The sequence below is a fragment of the Xyrauchen texanus genome, chromosome 15 (assembly GCF_025860055.1).
Source record: "Xyrauchen texanus isolate HMW12.3.18 chromosome 15, RBS_HiC_50CHRs, whole genome shotgun sequence".
NCBI lineage: Eukaryota > Metazoa > Chordata > Actinopteri > Cypriniformes > Catostomidae > Xyrauchen > Xyrauchen texanus.
The window spans coordinates 20463888-20480688 of NC_068290.1; the positions used below are offsets into that span (position 1 = coordinate 20463888).

Consider the following 16801-nt stretch of genomic DNA (forward strand, 5'->3'; position numbering starts at 1 on the left):
TAAAAACTCAGTGGTCATATGGTCCCAATTGTAGTACTTGAATACATTTGTCTCACTCTTCCACTCTCTCTCTCTCTCTCTCTCTCTCTCTCTCTCTCTCTCTCTCTCTCTCGTTCTCTCTTTCTCTCTCCCTTCTGCATTTATGAATGGGACCGGCGGCCATTGTCTCTGTGTCAATCACACACTCATACCCAGGACACACACAATTGACATTTGGCAGATTGCTGTGTGAGTGTGAGCAGGTGTATGTGTGTGTTTTAAGTTATTAAGATAAGGCAGGTATGCCGTAGGTTCTTCATTAACATGTTAGGGGATCTCATCATCCTTTCTCCCCTAGCACTGTGGCCATAATTGGATAAGGCTATTAGACACAGAGAGATCATGCATGTGTGTATGATGGCAGGAGGGGGGATGGTTTGGTTGATGGGGGAGGATGGAATCTTGGTATAACTTCAGTATGTGAATGCATGTGTGTATGTGTGCATGTCTAGATGCTGAAGTGCATATGTGTGCTGATCGGATAGAGCTATTAAGGCTGATGTCAGTTCAGGTAGACTTTAATAGTCCTGCTAAGCAGTAGGTAATTGGCTATATCCAGAGAAAATAAGAGAGGTTGAGATAGAGGTGCCAGGGTTTAAGTGGACACCTTGAAGGGATGAATTTTAAACTGCAAGTTTAGGTTTAATGTAGTGCCATTCCTGCAACTACACTATTTCATTAAAAAAGTGAATATATGAATATGAAATCCCTAATCCTAATAATTTAATTCTATATAATCACAAATATACTCAAATATTACATGCATTCATATATATTTTTTGCTTTGAGAGGAGACTCGTAAGCTGTTTTTTGGATAGCTGCTTTAATGATGGTAAGTTTTTTTTTAATGATCTCAGTGATATGCTCTTAGGTGCTTTGGCTGCTAAGCAATGCTGTTATTTTTGAGTCCTTTTCCCATATACTTGTCCAGTATTGTTCAATTTCAGATTTTCATGAGTCGGCTGATGGCCTCTTATGCAGTGAGAGCTTTTTTTTTATCCCCTTTTCTCCCAATTTGGAATACCCAATTCCCACCACTTATTAGGTCCTTGTGGTGGCGAGGTTACTCACCACAATCCGGGTGTTGGAGGACAAGTCTCAGATGCCTCTGCTTCTGAGACCGTCAATCCATGGCTCGCATTTTATCACGTGGCTAGCTGTGCATGACACCACGGAGACTCCCAGCATCCACACTACGACCCACACACAACTTATCAATTGCCACATTGAAAGAGAGAACCACTAATCGTGACCACGAGGAGGCTACCCCATGTGGCTCTACCCTCTCTAGCAACCGGGCCAATTTGGTTGCTTAGGAGACCTGACTGGAGTCAGTCAGCACGCCCTGGATTCAAACTCACGACTCCAGGTGTGGAAGTCAGCATCAATACATGCTGAGCTACCCAGGCCCCAGCAGTGAGATCTTTTTGAAGAAATTGGTTTAGTTGTTAGCCTCTGTTTCTGATATAGCTGTTGTCTTGTGTTTAACATTTTGCAGGGCTTCAATTATGGACATGCCACTGCATTTCTTAAGTGCTATCCTAGATCTTTGATACATTTTGTAATTCAGCCAGCCGGCTGATCTCTCTTCGTGTGCTCTTTATTTCAAACTCTGGAGCATCTTAAGAATCAGCTGAGAAAAATATCAGTTTATTTTTTTCTGTAAGTGTAGTGGTTGGTTGTACTTGTACACACTTATGGTGGTAATTTGCTACTGATTCTAGTGGCTTTAGTGGCAGTCTTGGATTACGTTCCATCAAACCACTTCTTGCCACAGAGAGTCCGATGATCACTTGAGGAAGCTATAGAGTTCAATTGCTTAGAGCTCAGAATGAATGTGCACCAGTGAACCATACCAGGAGATCTAGAAAACATTAGCCTATATGTGAGGGTTGCACAACAAAGCCATTACAGTAACCTAGTTTTGAAGTGGTCGGAACAGACAAAGAAAAAGCTTATAGTCAAAAATCAACTAAATTTGCTACAAAACTACATTGTGAAAATGTTTTGATAACCTAAAAATACATAATGTGGAAATAAATGGGCTTTAGTTATGTCAAATAAAAAAAGTGTACATGACTGAATCAACAGGAACACATTAGGTACACTAATTTAAGTAATTTTCAAGGGTCAGATCAGGTAGAAACAGCTCCTTAAAAAGCAGTTTGAATGTACTTTTTTTTTGCTTTTTTTTTTTTTTTTTTACAGAGCACGCAAGTCCACATTTAGAAATAGAAATATATAAAAACATACCTATGGTTGTTCACTTGTAGTTTTCCTCAGTTAAAACAGAAGACAGAATTTATGGTGCAAAATACAGGTAAGAATAAAAAATATTTAAAAAATAATACTTTTGATATTGTATTGTATCAAAATTATAGTGTGTTTAATATTTTTTTATATTTTATACATTTCCAAAAATCATAAATTTCCATTCTTCATTGACAGGTTTGGGAGGGTTACTTTTGAAATGTATTCCACTACAGAATACATACTGTAAAATGTAATTTGTAACATATTCCATTAGATTATTCAAGGTCAGTAACGTATTCTAAATACTTTGGATTACTTCTTCAGCACTGGTAGATATTTTCACTTGTTTTGACTATAAAAACTCTATCAGTAGCCTACAGTAAGATAAAATGCACATTAAAAATACATTCTCTGAAAAACATATCACATATACATATCTTATGCGGTGTTGTTTCTAAAACAAGATCAATCTAATTGATGGATTTAAAAAAAAAACATTTACAGGAAAGCAATACAAAAATTATTATCAAGAATACGATTTTATACGGTCCTACTAGAAAAAAGAAATTATGATCCAACATGAATTTTCTTGATGAAGAAATATGATCATGTCTGGTAACATGTGCATGTAAAATGGCTAGAAATAGCATTTTAGTTTAGGGTAAAGCTGACAGTTGTTATTTATTCTGCTCCAAACTTACTACACACTTACTTCTCTGTCTGCTTGTATGAATGTAACACGTGATAAGAAAGTGTTTCACCGCTGTTCAAATGCTATATATAATATTAAATGAAACAAATGTCAAAAAAATGCAAATTAATTTCTTCAGTAATCAAAATACTTTTTGAATGTAACTGTATTCTAATTACCAATTATTTAAATTGTAGCTGTAGTGGAATACAGTTTACAACCTGTTTATTGATCAAAACTTAAATATGTATTGCCACACAGGCGGACTCTTCTTTCTGTTGAGAAAGTAAACACTGCCATCTAGTGATTGATGGACGGACACTTCCAGGTGACTACAATGAATGAAACTTGATTTTGCATTCAGTTTTGTTATGAAATACACGAAAGCTATGGTTTGAATACATTAAACAAAGTAATTTGCCCTAATATGTGTAAAAACAAACATATATGCCCTACTTCCAATTGAAATGCTTATAGAAGATGATGGACATTGTGGTGTGGACTTTTTGTGGTGTTAAGTATTAAGGTTCAGGAGCAGACTTTCATTTTTTTTCCTTCTTTCAGTGAATAGTAATTTGCTGTTGTGTATAAGTAAAAAAAAAAACGTAAAGGAATATTCCAGGGTCAATACAGGTTAAGTTCAATCGACCATTTGTGGCATAATGTTGATTACCACAAAAAATAATTTTGACTCACTGCTTTTCTTAAAAAAAGAGCAAAGATTGAGATTACAGTGAGGCACTTACAATGGAAGTGAATGGGGCCAATTTCTGGAGGGTTTAAAGGCAGAAATGTGAATCTTATAATTTAATAAAAGCACTTACATAAATTCTTCTGTTAAACCTCATGTATTATTTGAACTGTAAAGTTGTTTAAATCGTCTTTTACAGTCATTTAAGTGTCTTTAGAGCTTGCTGACATTACATCGAAAATGGCAAGGAAGTTGTAAAATTGGCTATAACTTTACACAGAAAAGGAAGCAATTTCATCACATTTAAATCACGTTAACATGCATATTGTTTATGTCTGGTGGCTATAGACTTTTGAAATAGTATTGGCCACAATCACTTCCATTGTTAGTGCCTCACTGTAAATCCATGTTATTGCTATTTTTATTTAATTTTTTTAAAGAAGGGGCAAGTCAAAATACATTTTTGTGGTAATCAACATTATGCCACAAATGCTTTTCGAATGAGTTTAACTTGTATTAAGCCCGGTATATTAATTTAACCCGGCTGTTAGACGTTTATGGATACCCATGGGAATTCAAATGCATTTATAAAAATGGCTAATTATTGAGCATAATTTCTAAGCTGTGAATGTAATTCATGATCACACGTAGTGCGATGTTATTTGAAGGCAATACTGGCAATCTCTATCGATTGACATGGGAGGCGAGGAAAACTAGGGCAGAGAAGGGGAGACATAATGTGTGAAATCACTGTATAATGGTCCGCTATATAAAGAAAATGTATAATAATTTACAATCAAAGAAAAACTGCATTTCGCAAAATCACGAATGCAATTAATATTGACGTGAGAGAAATTGCCGTAACAAACTACATCACTATCCGTTACAAATCTCACCATGAGCGGATTGGTTTAGCCCTATTCATTAGTGGTATCCTACCCTCTCGCCTCAGCACCGCCACCCCCGCGGACTAACCGAAACGTATCATGAACGCGATTTAATTAGCTTTATTTTGTTATAGCCTATGTTATCAGCATCAGTATAGTAATGCGACTAGTAAACCAGAACCCCGTCTCTTAGCGTGTGCAATAAGCGAAATCGAATTGGTTCAACACATCCAGTCATGTTTCTTCTGCATCCGTTGCTGCAGATATTTGTGCTTTTTGATCCGACACTGTGGCTGGCAGGCTCAGCCAGCCCAACCGATGACAATGTTCTGCGGGCCGGCCATGGAGATCACGGAGAGCCAGGGCACGAGGAACCCCATAAAGATTCCTATAGCACGTTCGCCTCAGAATTCCTCGAGTCCAGATACCTCTCAGACGAAGGTACGAAGGAAGAATTTTTGTGTCATTTAATTTGAATACATTTTTATGCGTCTCTGCTGTTTTAATTATGTTCATACATCATTCTCTGTTAATCGGAGTTGCTCGAACAGTCTTTAGGGCTGTTCAGACCGAACGAGTTCATTGCGCTAAAAATAAATAATAATAGACGCAGCGCAAAGAACAAAACAAAGGAGTCTCCAGACGCGTTTTTAAAAGTTGACGTTCCGTTTTAACTTGACATGACGTCTAAAAAACGGTCAAAGACGTCCGTCTAGCTAGCGGATGTTTACGTAGAAAAACAATGGAAAAACAGCGCAAACGGACGAAAAAAATCGTTCGGTGTGAACAACCCCAAGTAGGCTATAGCCTACATCTAAGGAATGTTTACCGCCTGATAATTAGGCCTTTTAATTAGAATAAGTAGATAGTCCCTCATTTATAATTATCAGCAATAGTTTTGGAAGAGGCTTAATTCTCTCTTTTTAATGTAGGCCTATGTTTTTGGAGATTTGCGTAGCCTATTGTTTTTCCTCGGAGCGCCACAGAAACAGCACCTCGGTCAGCGCCCCGCGAGCTTGGCTTTGAAACTCGCATCCGGTAACCTCAAGACCTTCCGAACCCATATGACTGTTTTGTGACGTTTTTACCTCATTCATGCAACAGTATACTGTGTGATCAATGTTTTTATGAAAATGTAATATTCCCTCTCTTTCTCTCCGGAGAAATTGATTTCTAAATTCAAAACACATCTGAAGCATCAGTCATACTGTTCTTTGATGTCTCATAGGTTACCCCTTTCCAACTGCACCGCCTGTGGACCCATTCGCCCGAATCAAAGTTATCGACTGTGGAATAACCAAAGGATGCATCAGGTGAGTGAATGGAATACAATTTTAAATTATGCTATATGAACAAGTGGCTCTTGTGGTGTCAGATTCATAGCTAGTAGTTTTGCTCAGTATCCGGGTCCCACCATTGTTATTGCCCCCATTATTAATGGGATATTCACCCAAAAATGACAATTCTGTCATCATTTACTCTTCCTAATATTGTTCCAAACTCACACGACTTACTTTGTTCAGTTGAAGAGTAAAGCAGATGTTAGACAGTATGTTCATCTCAGTCACCATTCACTTTAATTACATCTTTTTCCATTCAAGAAAAGTGAATGGTGACTGAGGGCTGTCATTCTGCCTAACATCTCCTTCTGTATTCCACTTGAGAAAGAAAGTCATACAAGTTTGGAACAACATGAGTGTGAGTAAATGATGACAGAATTTTCATTTTAGGGTGAACTAACAGTTTAAAGGAATATTCCGGGTTCAATATATGTTAAGATCAATCGACAGCATTTGTGGCATAATTGATTTCGACTTGTCCCTACTTTTCTTTAAAAAAAAACATACAGTGAAGCACTTACAACGGAAGTGAAAATTGCCAATATTAGGAGGGTTTAAATGCAGAAATGTGAAGCTTATAATTTTATAAAAACACTTAAATTAATTCTTCAGTTAAAACTCATGTAATATTTGAGCTGTAAAGTTGCTCAAATTGTCATTTTTACAGTCATTTTAAGGTTTTAGGGTTTGTTGACATTACATCGACATGGCAAATAAGTTGTGAAATTGGCTATAGCTTCACACAAAAAAGGCGAGTTAGTGATGTCATCACACTAAAATCGTGTTAACACGCATATTGTTTATGTCTTGTGGCTATACTTTTGAAACAGTGAGTATTTTAACATTTATAAATTGGATACATTCACTGCCAATGTAAGTGCCTCACTGGAACCCAGATTTTTGCTTATTTAATTTTTGTGGTTATCCATATTATGTCACAAATGCTATTGATTGAGTTTAACTTGTAACGAACCTGAAGTATTCCTTTAAGATTAGTGTTCTACCATTGTGGGTTTTTCTTACACTATTAAATTTAATCCCCTACAGCCCTGAATATGTGGTTACTGTCTTGCTCAGCAAACTGCGTAATGCGGTATCAAGCTGCAGCCTGCAATGCTGTTCAAGTGTTAATAATGTCAATCAGACAAGTCAACCTAATAAAAAATTCTGCATGACATACATACACATCATGAAGAATATTCATATTTTGTGTTGCGTTTATACTGAATCAACTGTTTAAATGGTTTGTACAATTCTATGACTCTGGCTATTCTGGTGTTTGCGGTAATTTTTACATGAATTAATTGTCAAAATTTTGCCTCATTTTGTTTGTCTTTTTCTCTTGATATAGATATGGGAAGCCAGGCTGTGATGCAGAGACCTGTGAATACTTCCTGAGTTACAGACGCATTGGCACAGATGTGGAATATGAGATGAGTGCAGACACTGATGGCTGGGTCGCTGTTGGTTTTTCCTCTGACAAAAAAATGGTAAGTGGGAGTGAACATTATAATGTTTATGTCTTAAAATCAGTGCAATGGCACAATAAAAATTACATCAACATATTTTGGTTTTAGGGAGGGGATGATGTTATGGGCTGTGTTCATGATGATAATGGGCGTGTAAGGATCCATCATTTCTATAACGTGGGCCAGTGGGCCAAAGAAATCAAGAGAAACCCAGCACGGGACGAGGAGGGCATCTTTGAAAACAACCGTGTCACCTGCCGCTTCAAGCGTCCTCTTCATGTCGCACGTGAAGAGACATTGGTGGACCTACACCTTAGCTGGTACTATCTGTTTGCCTGGGGACCTGCCATACAAGGTAAGTGTTTGTACATGCATGCAAACTGCAGGAACAATGCATGCTAGAGGAATGTTCTGGATTGAGTACAAGTTAAACTCTTTTCTAAAGCATTTGTGGCATAATGTTGACTACCTTCAATAAGGCACTTAACAAAACATTAAAATACACACCGTTTCAAAACTATAGCCACAGGAAAATAAATGCTCAAACATTATGATTTAGACAACTTTAGAGGTCAATTAATGCACATTTTTACACACAGCTTTAACAAAAATATTATCAAAAACTATTAAAAGAAAATTGGTACTGTTTACTTCAATTGTAAGAATCCCTTTTGTCCTTATTAAAAAATTTAACTCCTAAAGACATTAATTATTATTTCACAATATATGTAGGAAATCATGACCACTCACATTAAAATGAAGACTCCAATCATATCAGTAAAAGCTGTTTTATTTTACATGTAGAGGGTCCGCACATGGGGGCTGCCATGTTAGAATCACATGACAATCCGAATACTACTTGCTTAATCTCAGTAACTGTCCTGTTATTTGACACTTTCACTAATTGATTAAAGTAATCATGGTTCACTGTGAATACTAAATTTCTAGAACGGCATCGGAACCTGAAAACTATTCATTTTAAATTATGCCACATCCAAGCCGCTAGGTGTCAGTGTAAGTCCAAGATGGCACAAAGACAAAATTAGTGTCTTTGTGCACCTTTAAGCTTCTTATTTCTTTCTTTTTAAGAAATATTTTGTGGTAAACATTACGCAACAAATGCTGTAGATTGAGCTTAAAGGGATCATTTTCCCAAAAATGTAAGTTCTCTATCATTTACTCACCCTCATGTGTATGACTAATCCCAGATTAAAAAAGAGCTATTATGTACTGTATCACGTTATGTGTGTTAACCTGGATTTTTAAAAAAATATTTGACCTAAATTATGGTTCCATTATTGCCTTCTTTACACAGATTGCATTCTCTTTTCTCTTCCCATTATCTCAGGTTCCATCACAAGGCATGACATTGACTCACCACCGGTGTCAGATCGCATGATAAGCATCTATAAATATGAAGACATTTTTATGCCTGCCACAGCCTATCAGACATTCAACTCTCCCTTTTGCCTTCTTCTCATTGTTGCTCTTACTTTCTACCTGCTAATGGGCACACCATAACCACTACAACCAGCAACAATGTCACTGAGAAAATAGATGGAGAGAATGACTACAACATACCGTGGAGCAACCATTAACATATCTGTGCCAATGTAATAGTATTAGAAACAAGCAGCAATTAATAAGAAGACTAAGAGCATTGTGATCATATAGCATCTTCAACCTATGTACACGAGTATTAAGACCATGGATTAATTTTATTTTATTTACAGCAATGTTGATACTCATTCATAGAAGGGAGAGGGTCAGGCATACAGATATTATTTTGATACAAGAATTAAGCAACCCAAAATTATATGTCATGTGTAGTTGGTAGCCTACAAAATGTGAAACTTTGAGCTAAACTGATGCTTGCAATGGCACATATCATGACATACTCCGAAGTATGGTGCACTAAAACCCACTAAAGAGTTCTTCAGAGAGGTGAATTGTTCAATGCCCTATTAATCTGCCTTCTACTATTGAATTGACCTACTATTTAAAAAATATGTTGGAAATATGTGTCAGCAGAGTACCTCAGTAGAGTTTTTCTGCTGTTTGTAGTTGTCTGCCTTCCACTACATTATAGTTCTATATAGTTAAACATTTATTAAGGCTTTGAATTTCAAACTGAACATTGAACTGATGTAAATTAACTCCTGTGATTGATTACGCAAATAACAGCAGTACATAAATGACCCTCAGCTCAACAGCTCAAACACACACATGCACACAATATTCATACACCATCACTGCCTTCCATTTAGAGTGTATTTATCCCAGTAATGCCAGCACAGTATTTGATAATGCATGCCAGCCAACCAGCCTCATCTGAGCCATTTTGACCATTAAGAACAGAATCCTCACTGGATTAGAACCACTCCAGGAACAGGATAGATCATCTTGTCTTCATACCAAGGAATCAAAGACTTTCTATTCCAAGGACTATATGGATTCATACCATTGCAAAACTCAAAATGGTCCAAGTTGCTGCCTATCTAGAAAGATCTGGATCTCAAAATCTGGTCTGATCTAATAATTTATAGAACTTTTAAAATGTCCCTTTTAATAATCTGTTTATGAGATTGAAGTGTGCCATGTAAGTATGATTGGGTATTGGGATTGAAGTATTTTTTTAATTGTAATGTCTTAATTACACTCATTGAGCTCTTTATTAGGAACACTATGGTCTTAATAAAGTTATAGACGTGGTCTTCTGCTGTTGTAGCCCATCTGGTTAAAGATTTGACATGTTCTGCATTCTGAGATGCTATTCTGCTCACTGCAATTGTACAGAGTGGTTATCTGAGTTACCATATCCTTTCTGGCTGCTCGAACCAATCTGGCCATTCTCTGTTGACCTCTCTCATCAACAAGGCATTTCCGTTTGCAAAACTGCCACTCAATGGATGTTTTTTGATTTTGGTACCATTCTGAGTAAATTCTGTTGTGTGTGAAAATCCTAGGAGATCAAACCAGCCTGTCTGGCACCAACAATCATGCCACGGTCGAAATCACAGAGATCACCTTTTTCCCCCATACTGATGGTTGACGTGAACATTAACTGAAGCTCCTGACCCAGATCTGCATGATTTTATGCATTGCACTGCTCCCGCAAGATTGGCCGATTAGATAATCGCATAAATATGTGGCTGTACAGGTGTTCCTAATAAAGTGCTCAGTGAGTATTGTTATATTTACCTAAAGGTTATATATGAGGAAGCATACTTTAGGGAGTGATACAATTCCTTTTGATGTGTACAGGCAGCGCTAATCATGTCATATAGCATTCTTTGTGAATGGAGACAATATATGCTAATGAAATTAAATAATAAAGTTGTTATTGATATATTTTAAAATACGTTTGAAACCATGACATTGACAGTATTAGAATATGCAATAATGAGTATGCATAGTAAAGGACTGTGCGCCGTGAGTGTTTTAAACATAATTTACTTACACTATCTTCCTGCAACATTAGCAGCTTATTTACATTCTGACGAGTTTACTGTGAAATCTCACTCTAATTGAAAACAAAGATGCCTGTGTTTGGTGGTACAATATATACACACACTGCACTTTTAAATAAAGCTATCTGAATTATATTCCCTTTGCTTCCCTACTTCAAAAATCCTGTTCAAACATTTTACATTTCTTATATAATGAACTTTAATCTTACTTTAAAGGTGCATTCAGTATTTTTTATTTTTTTTTAAGATTATGTTGCCTTGGATTTACACTGACAACTAGGGGCACGGGTGCAGCATTATTCAGCATAACGCAATAGTTTTCAGTTACCAATGCCATTGTAGAAATTAATGCCCCCCTTTACACATGGCATTAACATGCGTTTTATGTCTGCATTGTATCTGGAATATTTTAGCTGAATTAATTACTTTAAGTTTTGCTACTTTTAGTCAATATATATTAGTTTTAAGGTTACCTATATGCAGGGTTGGGGAGTAACGGAATACATGTAACGGGATTACGTATTTAAAATACAATATAAGTAACTGTATTCCACTACAGTTTCAATTTAAATCTTTGGTAATTAGAATAAAGTTTCAAAAGGTATTTTGATTTCTGAAGAGTTTACTTTTTCATTTTATTGATATTTGTTTCATTTAATATTAATAATGATGCGATGCATAGTGCATTTAAACAGTGGTGAAACACTTTCTAATTATGTGTTACATTCATACGAGCAGACAGAGAAGTACGTTTGAGGTAAGTTTGGAGCAGAAGGAATAGAAATAAAGCTTGTGTAAATTGTCAGCTTTACGCTAAGCTAAAATGCTATTTCTAGCCATTTTACATGCACATGTTCCCAGGCACGATCATATTTTTTCTTTTTTTCAAGAAAATTCATGCTGGGTCATAATTTTTTTTTAAATAGTAAGACCTTTGATATTAGGGCAGAAATCATATTCTTGATTTTTGTATTGTACTGTAAAAATATCTAAAAATCCTTAAAAATAAGATCAGATTGAGTCATCTTGTTTTAGAAACAACACTGCATAAGATATTTATGTTTTTCAGAGAATGTATTTTTAACATGTGTATTTTGTCTTACTGTACTGGCAAAGTTTTTATAGACAAAACAAGTGAAAAAAATCTACCAGTGCTGAAGAAGTAATCCAAAGTATTTAGAATACGTTACTGACCTTGAGTAATCTACGTTAATATGTTACAAATTCAGTTTTACAGCATGTATTCTGTAATCTGTAGTGAAATACATTTCAAAATTAACCCTCCCAAACCTGTCTATATGCTAGTGTTTTAAAAAAAATTCTAAACACTTAAAAAATATATAAATCTGCAGTCTCTCTTCCAGCTAAAAAGACTGATTGAGATTGAGAAACCTTGTCCAATCAAATGCTTTCAAGAATGAGAACGCACTTGTTTTGGTTCCTAACAGAAACCATTAAGAATCACTTTAACGTGAGTTTTGACCTTTATCACCTTTCAGCCTTCTGAAGCTCTAAAAGTGGAGGGCAATTGTCTTCGAAGGGAAAAGGGCATATCTGCAGATCGCTTCTGAATGGGACGTGCCAACGCTGGAGCTTGATGCCAGAAAAGTTGCTGGAGTTTATTTATATTTTTTGTGCAGCCGGAAGTTTCTTGGGATGTACAGCTTGAGCAAGTGTTCTTTACTCTTTATGCTTAATGTATTGTGATTCAAAACATGTATATATTATATTTGACTAACTTGTTTCTTATTCATCTGCATTGGACTTGCACAACGGCCCCAGCTTCGTCTTAAGCAAAAACTGTGATGCGCTGTGTACCTTTGTGGGCTGGTCATGGCAAAGTCTTTTTTAGCAAGTCAGTCCACATCTGTGGAACGCTCTCAGGCAGCTATTTTTCTATGTAAACAATCAGCATACACGTGCAGCTCCTATCTACTTGAATCGGGGAAAGACCAAAATCTCCAAAACAGTTTGTCAAGATTACGATCAAGAACATATCTCACAAAAAAGCAGTAAAATCTGACAAAACTGGTATCATAAATTGTGCTTCTTTACCTCAGATTACACTAAAAACGACTCGGTTACTGACGTAACCTCGGTTCCCTGAGAGGAGGGAACGAGTATTGCGTAAGTAGCTTACGCTATGGGAAAACTCAGTTTCTCGAGAAATATTGAAGTCTTTATGTAAAACGCATTGCAGCTGCACAGCAGACAGTAATGAGCGAGGCAGCTCGGTCATTGGCTGTGCTGCGGCAACTGCTCGAACCAATGACGGGGCGACTCTGAACGCGCGACCAATGGGCGCGCGCCTCGCGTTCGCGCGCTCAGAGCCCGCCGAAATTAGCATAGCCAGGCTATATAATGGGCACCCCGTCATACGAGTTCCTTTAGGTTCAATCGACTGAAGCGAACTGACCAAGCACAAGCACGGCAGCTTACGCAATACTCGTTCCCTCCTCTCAGGGAACCGAGGTTACGTTAGTAACCCGAGTCGTTCCCTATCGAGAGGTCTCTCCTATTGCGTAAGTAGCTTACGCTATGGGAACACCCTGCAAAATGCCGTGCGTGCTGACTTCGCTCTATAAAGCCAGAGGCAGATGCCTGAGCCTTAAAGCAAAGTGAATATTCCACGAGCCGGCCAACGGCGAGCTACATAATGGGATAACACAGAGCGCGCCTTTGCCCCAAGGTGGGGCGCTCATTGTACAAACACAAGCACATATCTTATGTACTGAGTTTTCTATGTACTGGTACGCATAAAAATCCTCTAAGTCGGTCAGAGACGGACCTTATAAGGGAGGAGACAATGCCCAGCATATACATACTCTATTCCATTCTATAGTCAGGCTGATAGAATGTTGGAATATAATGAGGGGACCTGTAGGTTATAAAACCTGATAAATGTCGAAGGCGAGGCCCAGCCTGCCGCCGCACAAATATCTTCAATGGGTATCCCACTCGACCACGCCCACGAGGAGGCCATGCTCCTCGTAGAGTGAGCTCTGACGCCTAAGGGGCATTGAAGGCCCTTGGCTTCATAAGCCAGCACTATAGCATCCACTATCCAGCGCGATATTCTTTGCTTTGAAACTGCAAGACCTTTAGTGCGGCCGCCAAAGCATACGAATAGTTGTTCCGTCTGTCTGAACAGGGCAGAACGTTCCAAATATACTCTGAGCGCCCTGACCGGGCAGAGTAAATTAGCGTCGCTTTCGTCTGCTGGGGACGATAGCGCTGCCAGAGATATCACCTGTACTCTGAAGGGTGTAGAGAGCACTTTAGGAATATACCCGTGCTTTGGCCTAAGGACAACTCTGCAGTCGTTAGGTCCAAATTCCAGGCAAGCAGCGCTTGATGACAGCGCGTGCAGGTCGCCCACTCTCTTGACTGAAGCGAGTGCCAGCAAGAGCGTGGTTTTGAGTGAGAGCTGTTTAAGGTGCGCGGTTCGGAGAGGTTCGAACGGGGCACCCTTGAGTGCGTCCAGGACCGTGGCCAGGTCCCAGATCGGCACCGAGGGGGGGCGAGGAGGGTTCATCCTCCTAGCGCCTCTTAGGAAACGAATGAATAGATCGTTTTTCCCTAATGAATGTCCTTTGTCAGGATTGTGTGACGCAGCTATGGCAGCCACATAGACTTTGAGCGTGGAGGGTGTGCGGCCCGCCTCCAGCAGCTCTTGCAAAAAGGCGAGTACACTTGGTATCTCGCACAATTTGGGGTTCAAGCTCTTGGTATCACACCAGTCGCTGAACACGTTCCACTTTTGGGCATATAAGCGCCTAGTAGAGGGCACTCGCGCCTCAGTGATGGTTCTCAAAACTCCACTGGGGAGGTTCTCGGGAACCCGTTGAGGGGCCATGCATGGAGGGCCCACAGATCGGGGCGGGGATGAAAAATCATCCCGTTGGCCTGCCTGAGGAGGTCTAGCCTCAACGGAATCGGCCATGGGGCAGATTGCATCATCTGCATCAGTTCTGGAAACCACGTCTGGTTTTTCCAGAGTGGGGCTACCAGGAGCACTGCACATTTCACTTCCCTGATCCGACTGATGACCTGAGGTAGCATCGCGATCGGGGGAAAAGCATACAAGGGGTGGCTCGGCCAGACCTGGGCGAGCGCATCCGTGCTTTTTGAAAAGAAAAGGGGGCAGTGCGCATTATCCCTTTAGGCGAAGAGGTCGACCTCCGCCTCGCCAAGGGTTTGCCATAACCACTGCACCGTCAGGGGGTGGAGAGACCATTCCCCTGGGAGAACCTTGTCTCTGGACAGCATGTCCCCCCCCGGTTCAGGGCGCCTGGCACATGCGCTGCTCTTAGCAAGCGCAGGTGGTGCTGTGACCATAGGATGAGCTCCCTGGCCATAGAGTGCAGGGAGCTCGACCTGAGTCCACCCTGGCGATTTATATACGAAACTACCGTCATGTTGACCAGGACGTGTTCGTTTTTCAGGTACGGAAGCAGGGCTCTGAGAGCCAAGGCGACCGCTTTCATTTCCAGACAGTTTATGTGTAGGCGCTTTTCCGGGTTTGACCAAAAGCCGGAGACAGGCCTGCCCTCGTAAAGGGCCCCCCATCCTATTTTGGAGGCATCTGTCGTGATCATTTTTCTCCGTGCATTCACGCCCAAACTCACGCCAGTTTGATACCAGTTGATGGCTTTCCGGGGCGTCAGGGCTTTTATACAGCCGTGATTCGCTCTGATCAAAAAGTGGCCCGAGCGCCACGCGTGAGTGGGGACACGGCTCTTGAGCCAGCGCTGGAGAGGACGCATGTGCAACAATCCTAGCTGGAGTACAGCTGATGCCGAGGCCATGAGACCGAGCATTCTTTGAAATCGTTTGACGGGGGCGTGCGCGCCCTTTCTGAATGATGTTGCAAGGCGTCGAATAGAGAGCGCGCGCTCTGATGAGAGGCGCGCTGTCATCTGCACTGAGTCTAGCACTATTCCCAGAAAGAGATATTCTGGCTGGGGGATAGCACGCTCTTTGCAAAATTGATTCTCAGACCCAGGCATTCTAGATGGCTGATAATCCAAGATCTGTGCGTCGTTAACTGATCCTCTGATTGTGCTATGATTAGCCAATCGTCGAGGTAATTCAGTAGTCGCACTCCCCGCTGTCTCAGGGGGGAAAGTGCCGCGTCCATACATTTCGTGAATGTACGGGGGGCCAATGATAGGCCGAATGGTAGTACTGTGTACTGGTATGACTGTCCCTCAAAAGCGAATCTCAGAAAAGGCCTGTGATGAGGCGCTATCGGAATGTGAAAGTTAGCGTCTTTCAAATCCACTGATAGAAACCAATCCCCGGGGCGAACTTGCGCAAGGATATGTTTGGTTGTTAACATTCTGAACGAGCAAATCATTAAAGCTTTGTTCAGATGTCTGAGATCTAGGATGGGGCGGAGGCCACCGTCCTTTTTCGGGACGAGAAAATAGTGGCTGTAAAAACCCGCCTCGCTCATAGAGGGAGGAACAGTTTCTATAGCGCCCTTCTCTATCAGTTCGAGCACCTCGGTGCGTAGAACATGTGACACATCTTTCCTCACTTTCGTCTCGACCACCGCTGAAAAGCGGGGCGGTCTGCGAGCGAATTGAAGTGAGTAACCGTGTTTTATTATGTTCAAAACCCATTTCGGCATGTCAGGGATTTTTTCCCAGGCTTCTGCTCGCACAGATATGGGCTGAATGCTGGCTGGGGGCATGTCACAGTGACGTATGGGCCCCACCGGCAAATTGCCTTGTGCTAACACAGAGTCTACAGCTCCCAGAGGCGCAGGTGCGCGCTGAGCCGCCGTGTTGAGTACCGAGTGCAGGGGTGCGTGTGAGAGTACAGGCACGCACGCTATCTCCGAGATGCTCGCGGCATGAGTCGGAGAGATGCTTGAAACTGTATGAACAGTGTTTTGTGGTGGGGGTGCATACATCGTAATAGGCACGTGCGCCACATTCATAAAGCTTCCCGCAT

General features: G+C 40.2%; 1 protein-coding gene across 1 annotated transcript; it reads left to right on the forward strand.

Annotated features, from left to right (window-relative positions):
• Positions 1-4630: 4630 nt before the first annotated feature.
• Positions 4631-10956, forward strand: LOC127655567 (DOMON domain-containing protein FRRS1L). Its single transcript, XM_052143464.1, has 5 exons — positions 4631-5002; positions 5790-5874; positions 7253-7391; positions 7479-7725; positions 8719-10956. Exons 1-5 carry the CDS (start codon positions 4798-4800, stop codon positions 8889-8891), a joined length of 849 nt encoding a protein of 282 aa, XP_051999424.1. The 5' UTR covers positions 4631-4797; the 3' UTR covers positions 8892-10956.
• The last annotated feature ends 5845 nt before the right edge of the window (positions 10957-16801 follow it).

Bases quoted from the DNA above. Each gene is read 5' to 3' on its own strand.
- LOC127655567 (XM_052143464.1), top strand. From the start codon at position 4,798: ATGTTTCTTCTGCATCCGTTGCTGCAGATATTTGTGCTTTTTGATCCG. The intron at 7,392-7,478 runs GTAAGTGGGAGT...TTTTGGTTTTAG, and splicing joins TTTCCTCTGACAAAAAAATG to GGAGGGGATGATGTTATGGG. The intron at 7,726-8,718 runs GTAAGTGTTTGT...CCATTATCTCAG, and splicing joins CTGGGGACCTGCCATACAAG to GTTCCATCACAAGGCATGAC.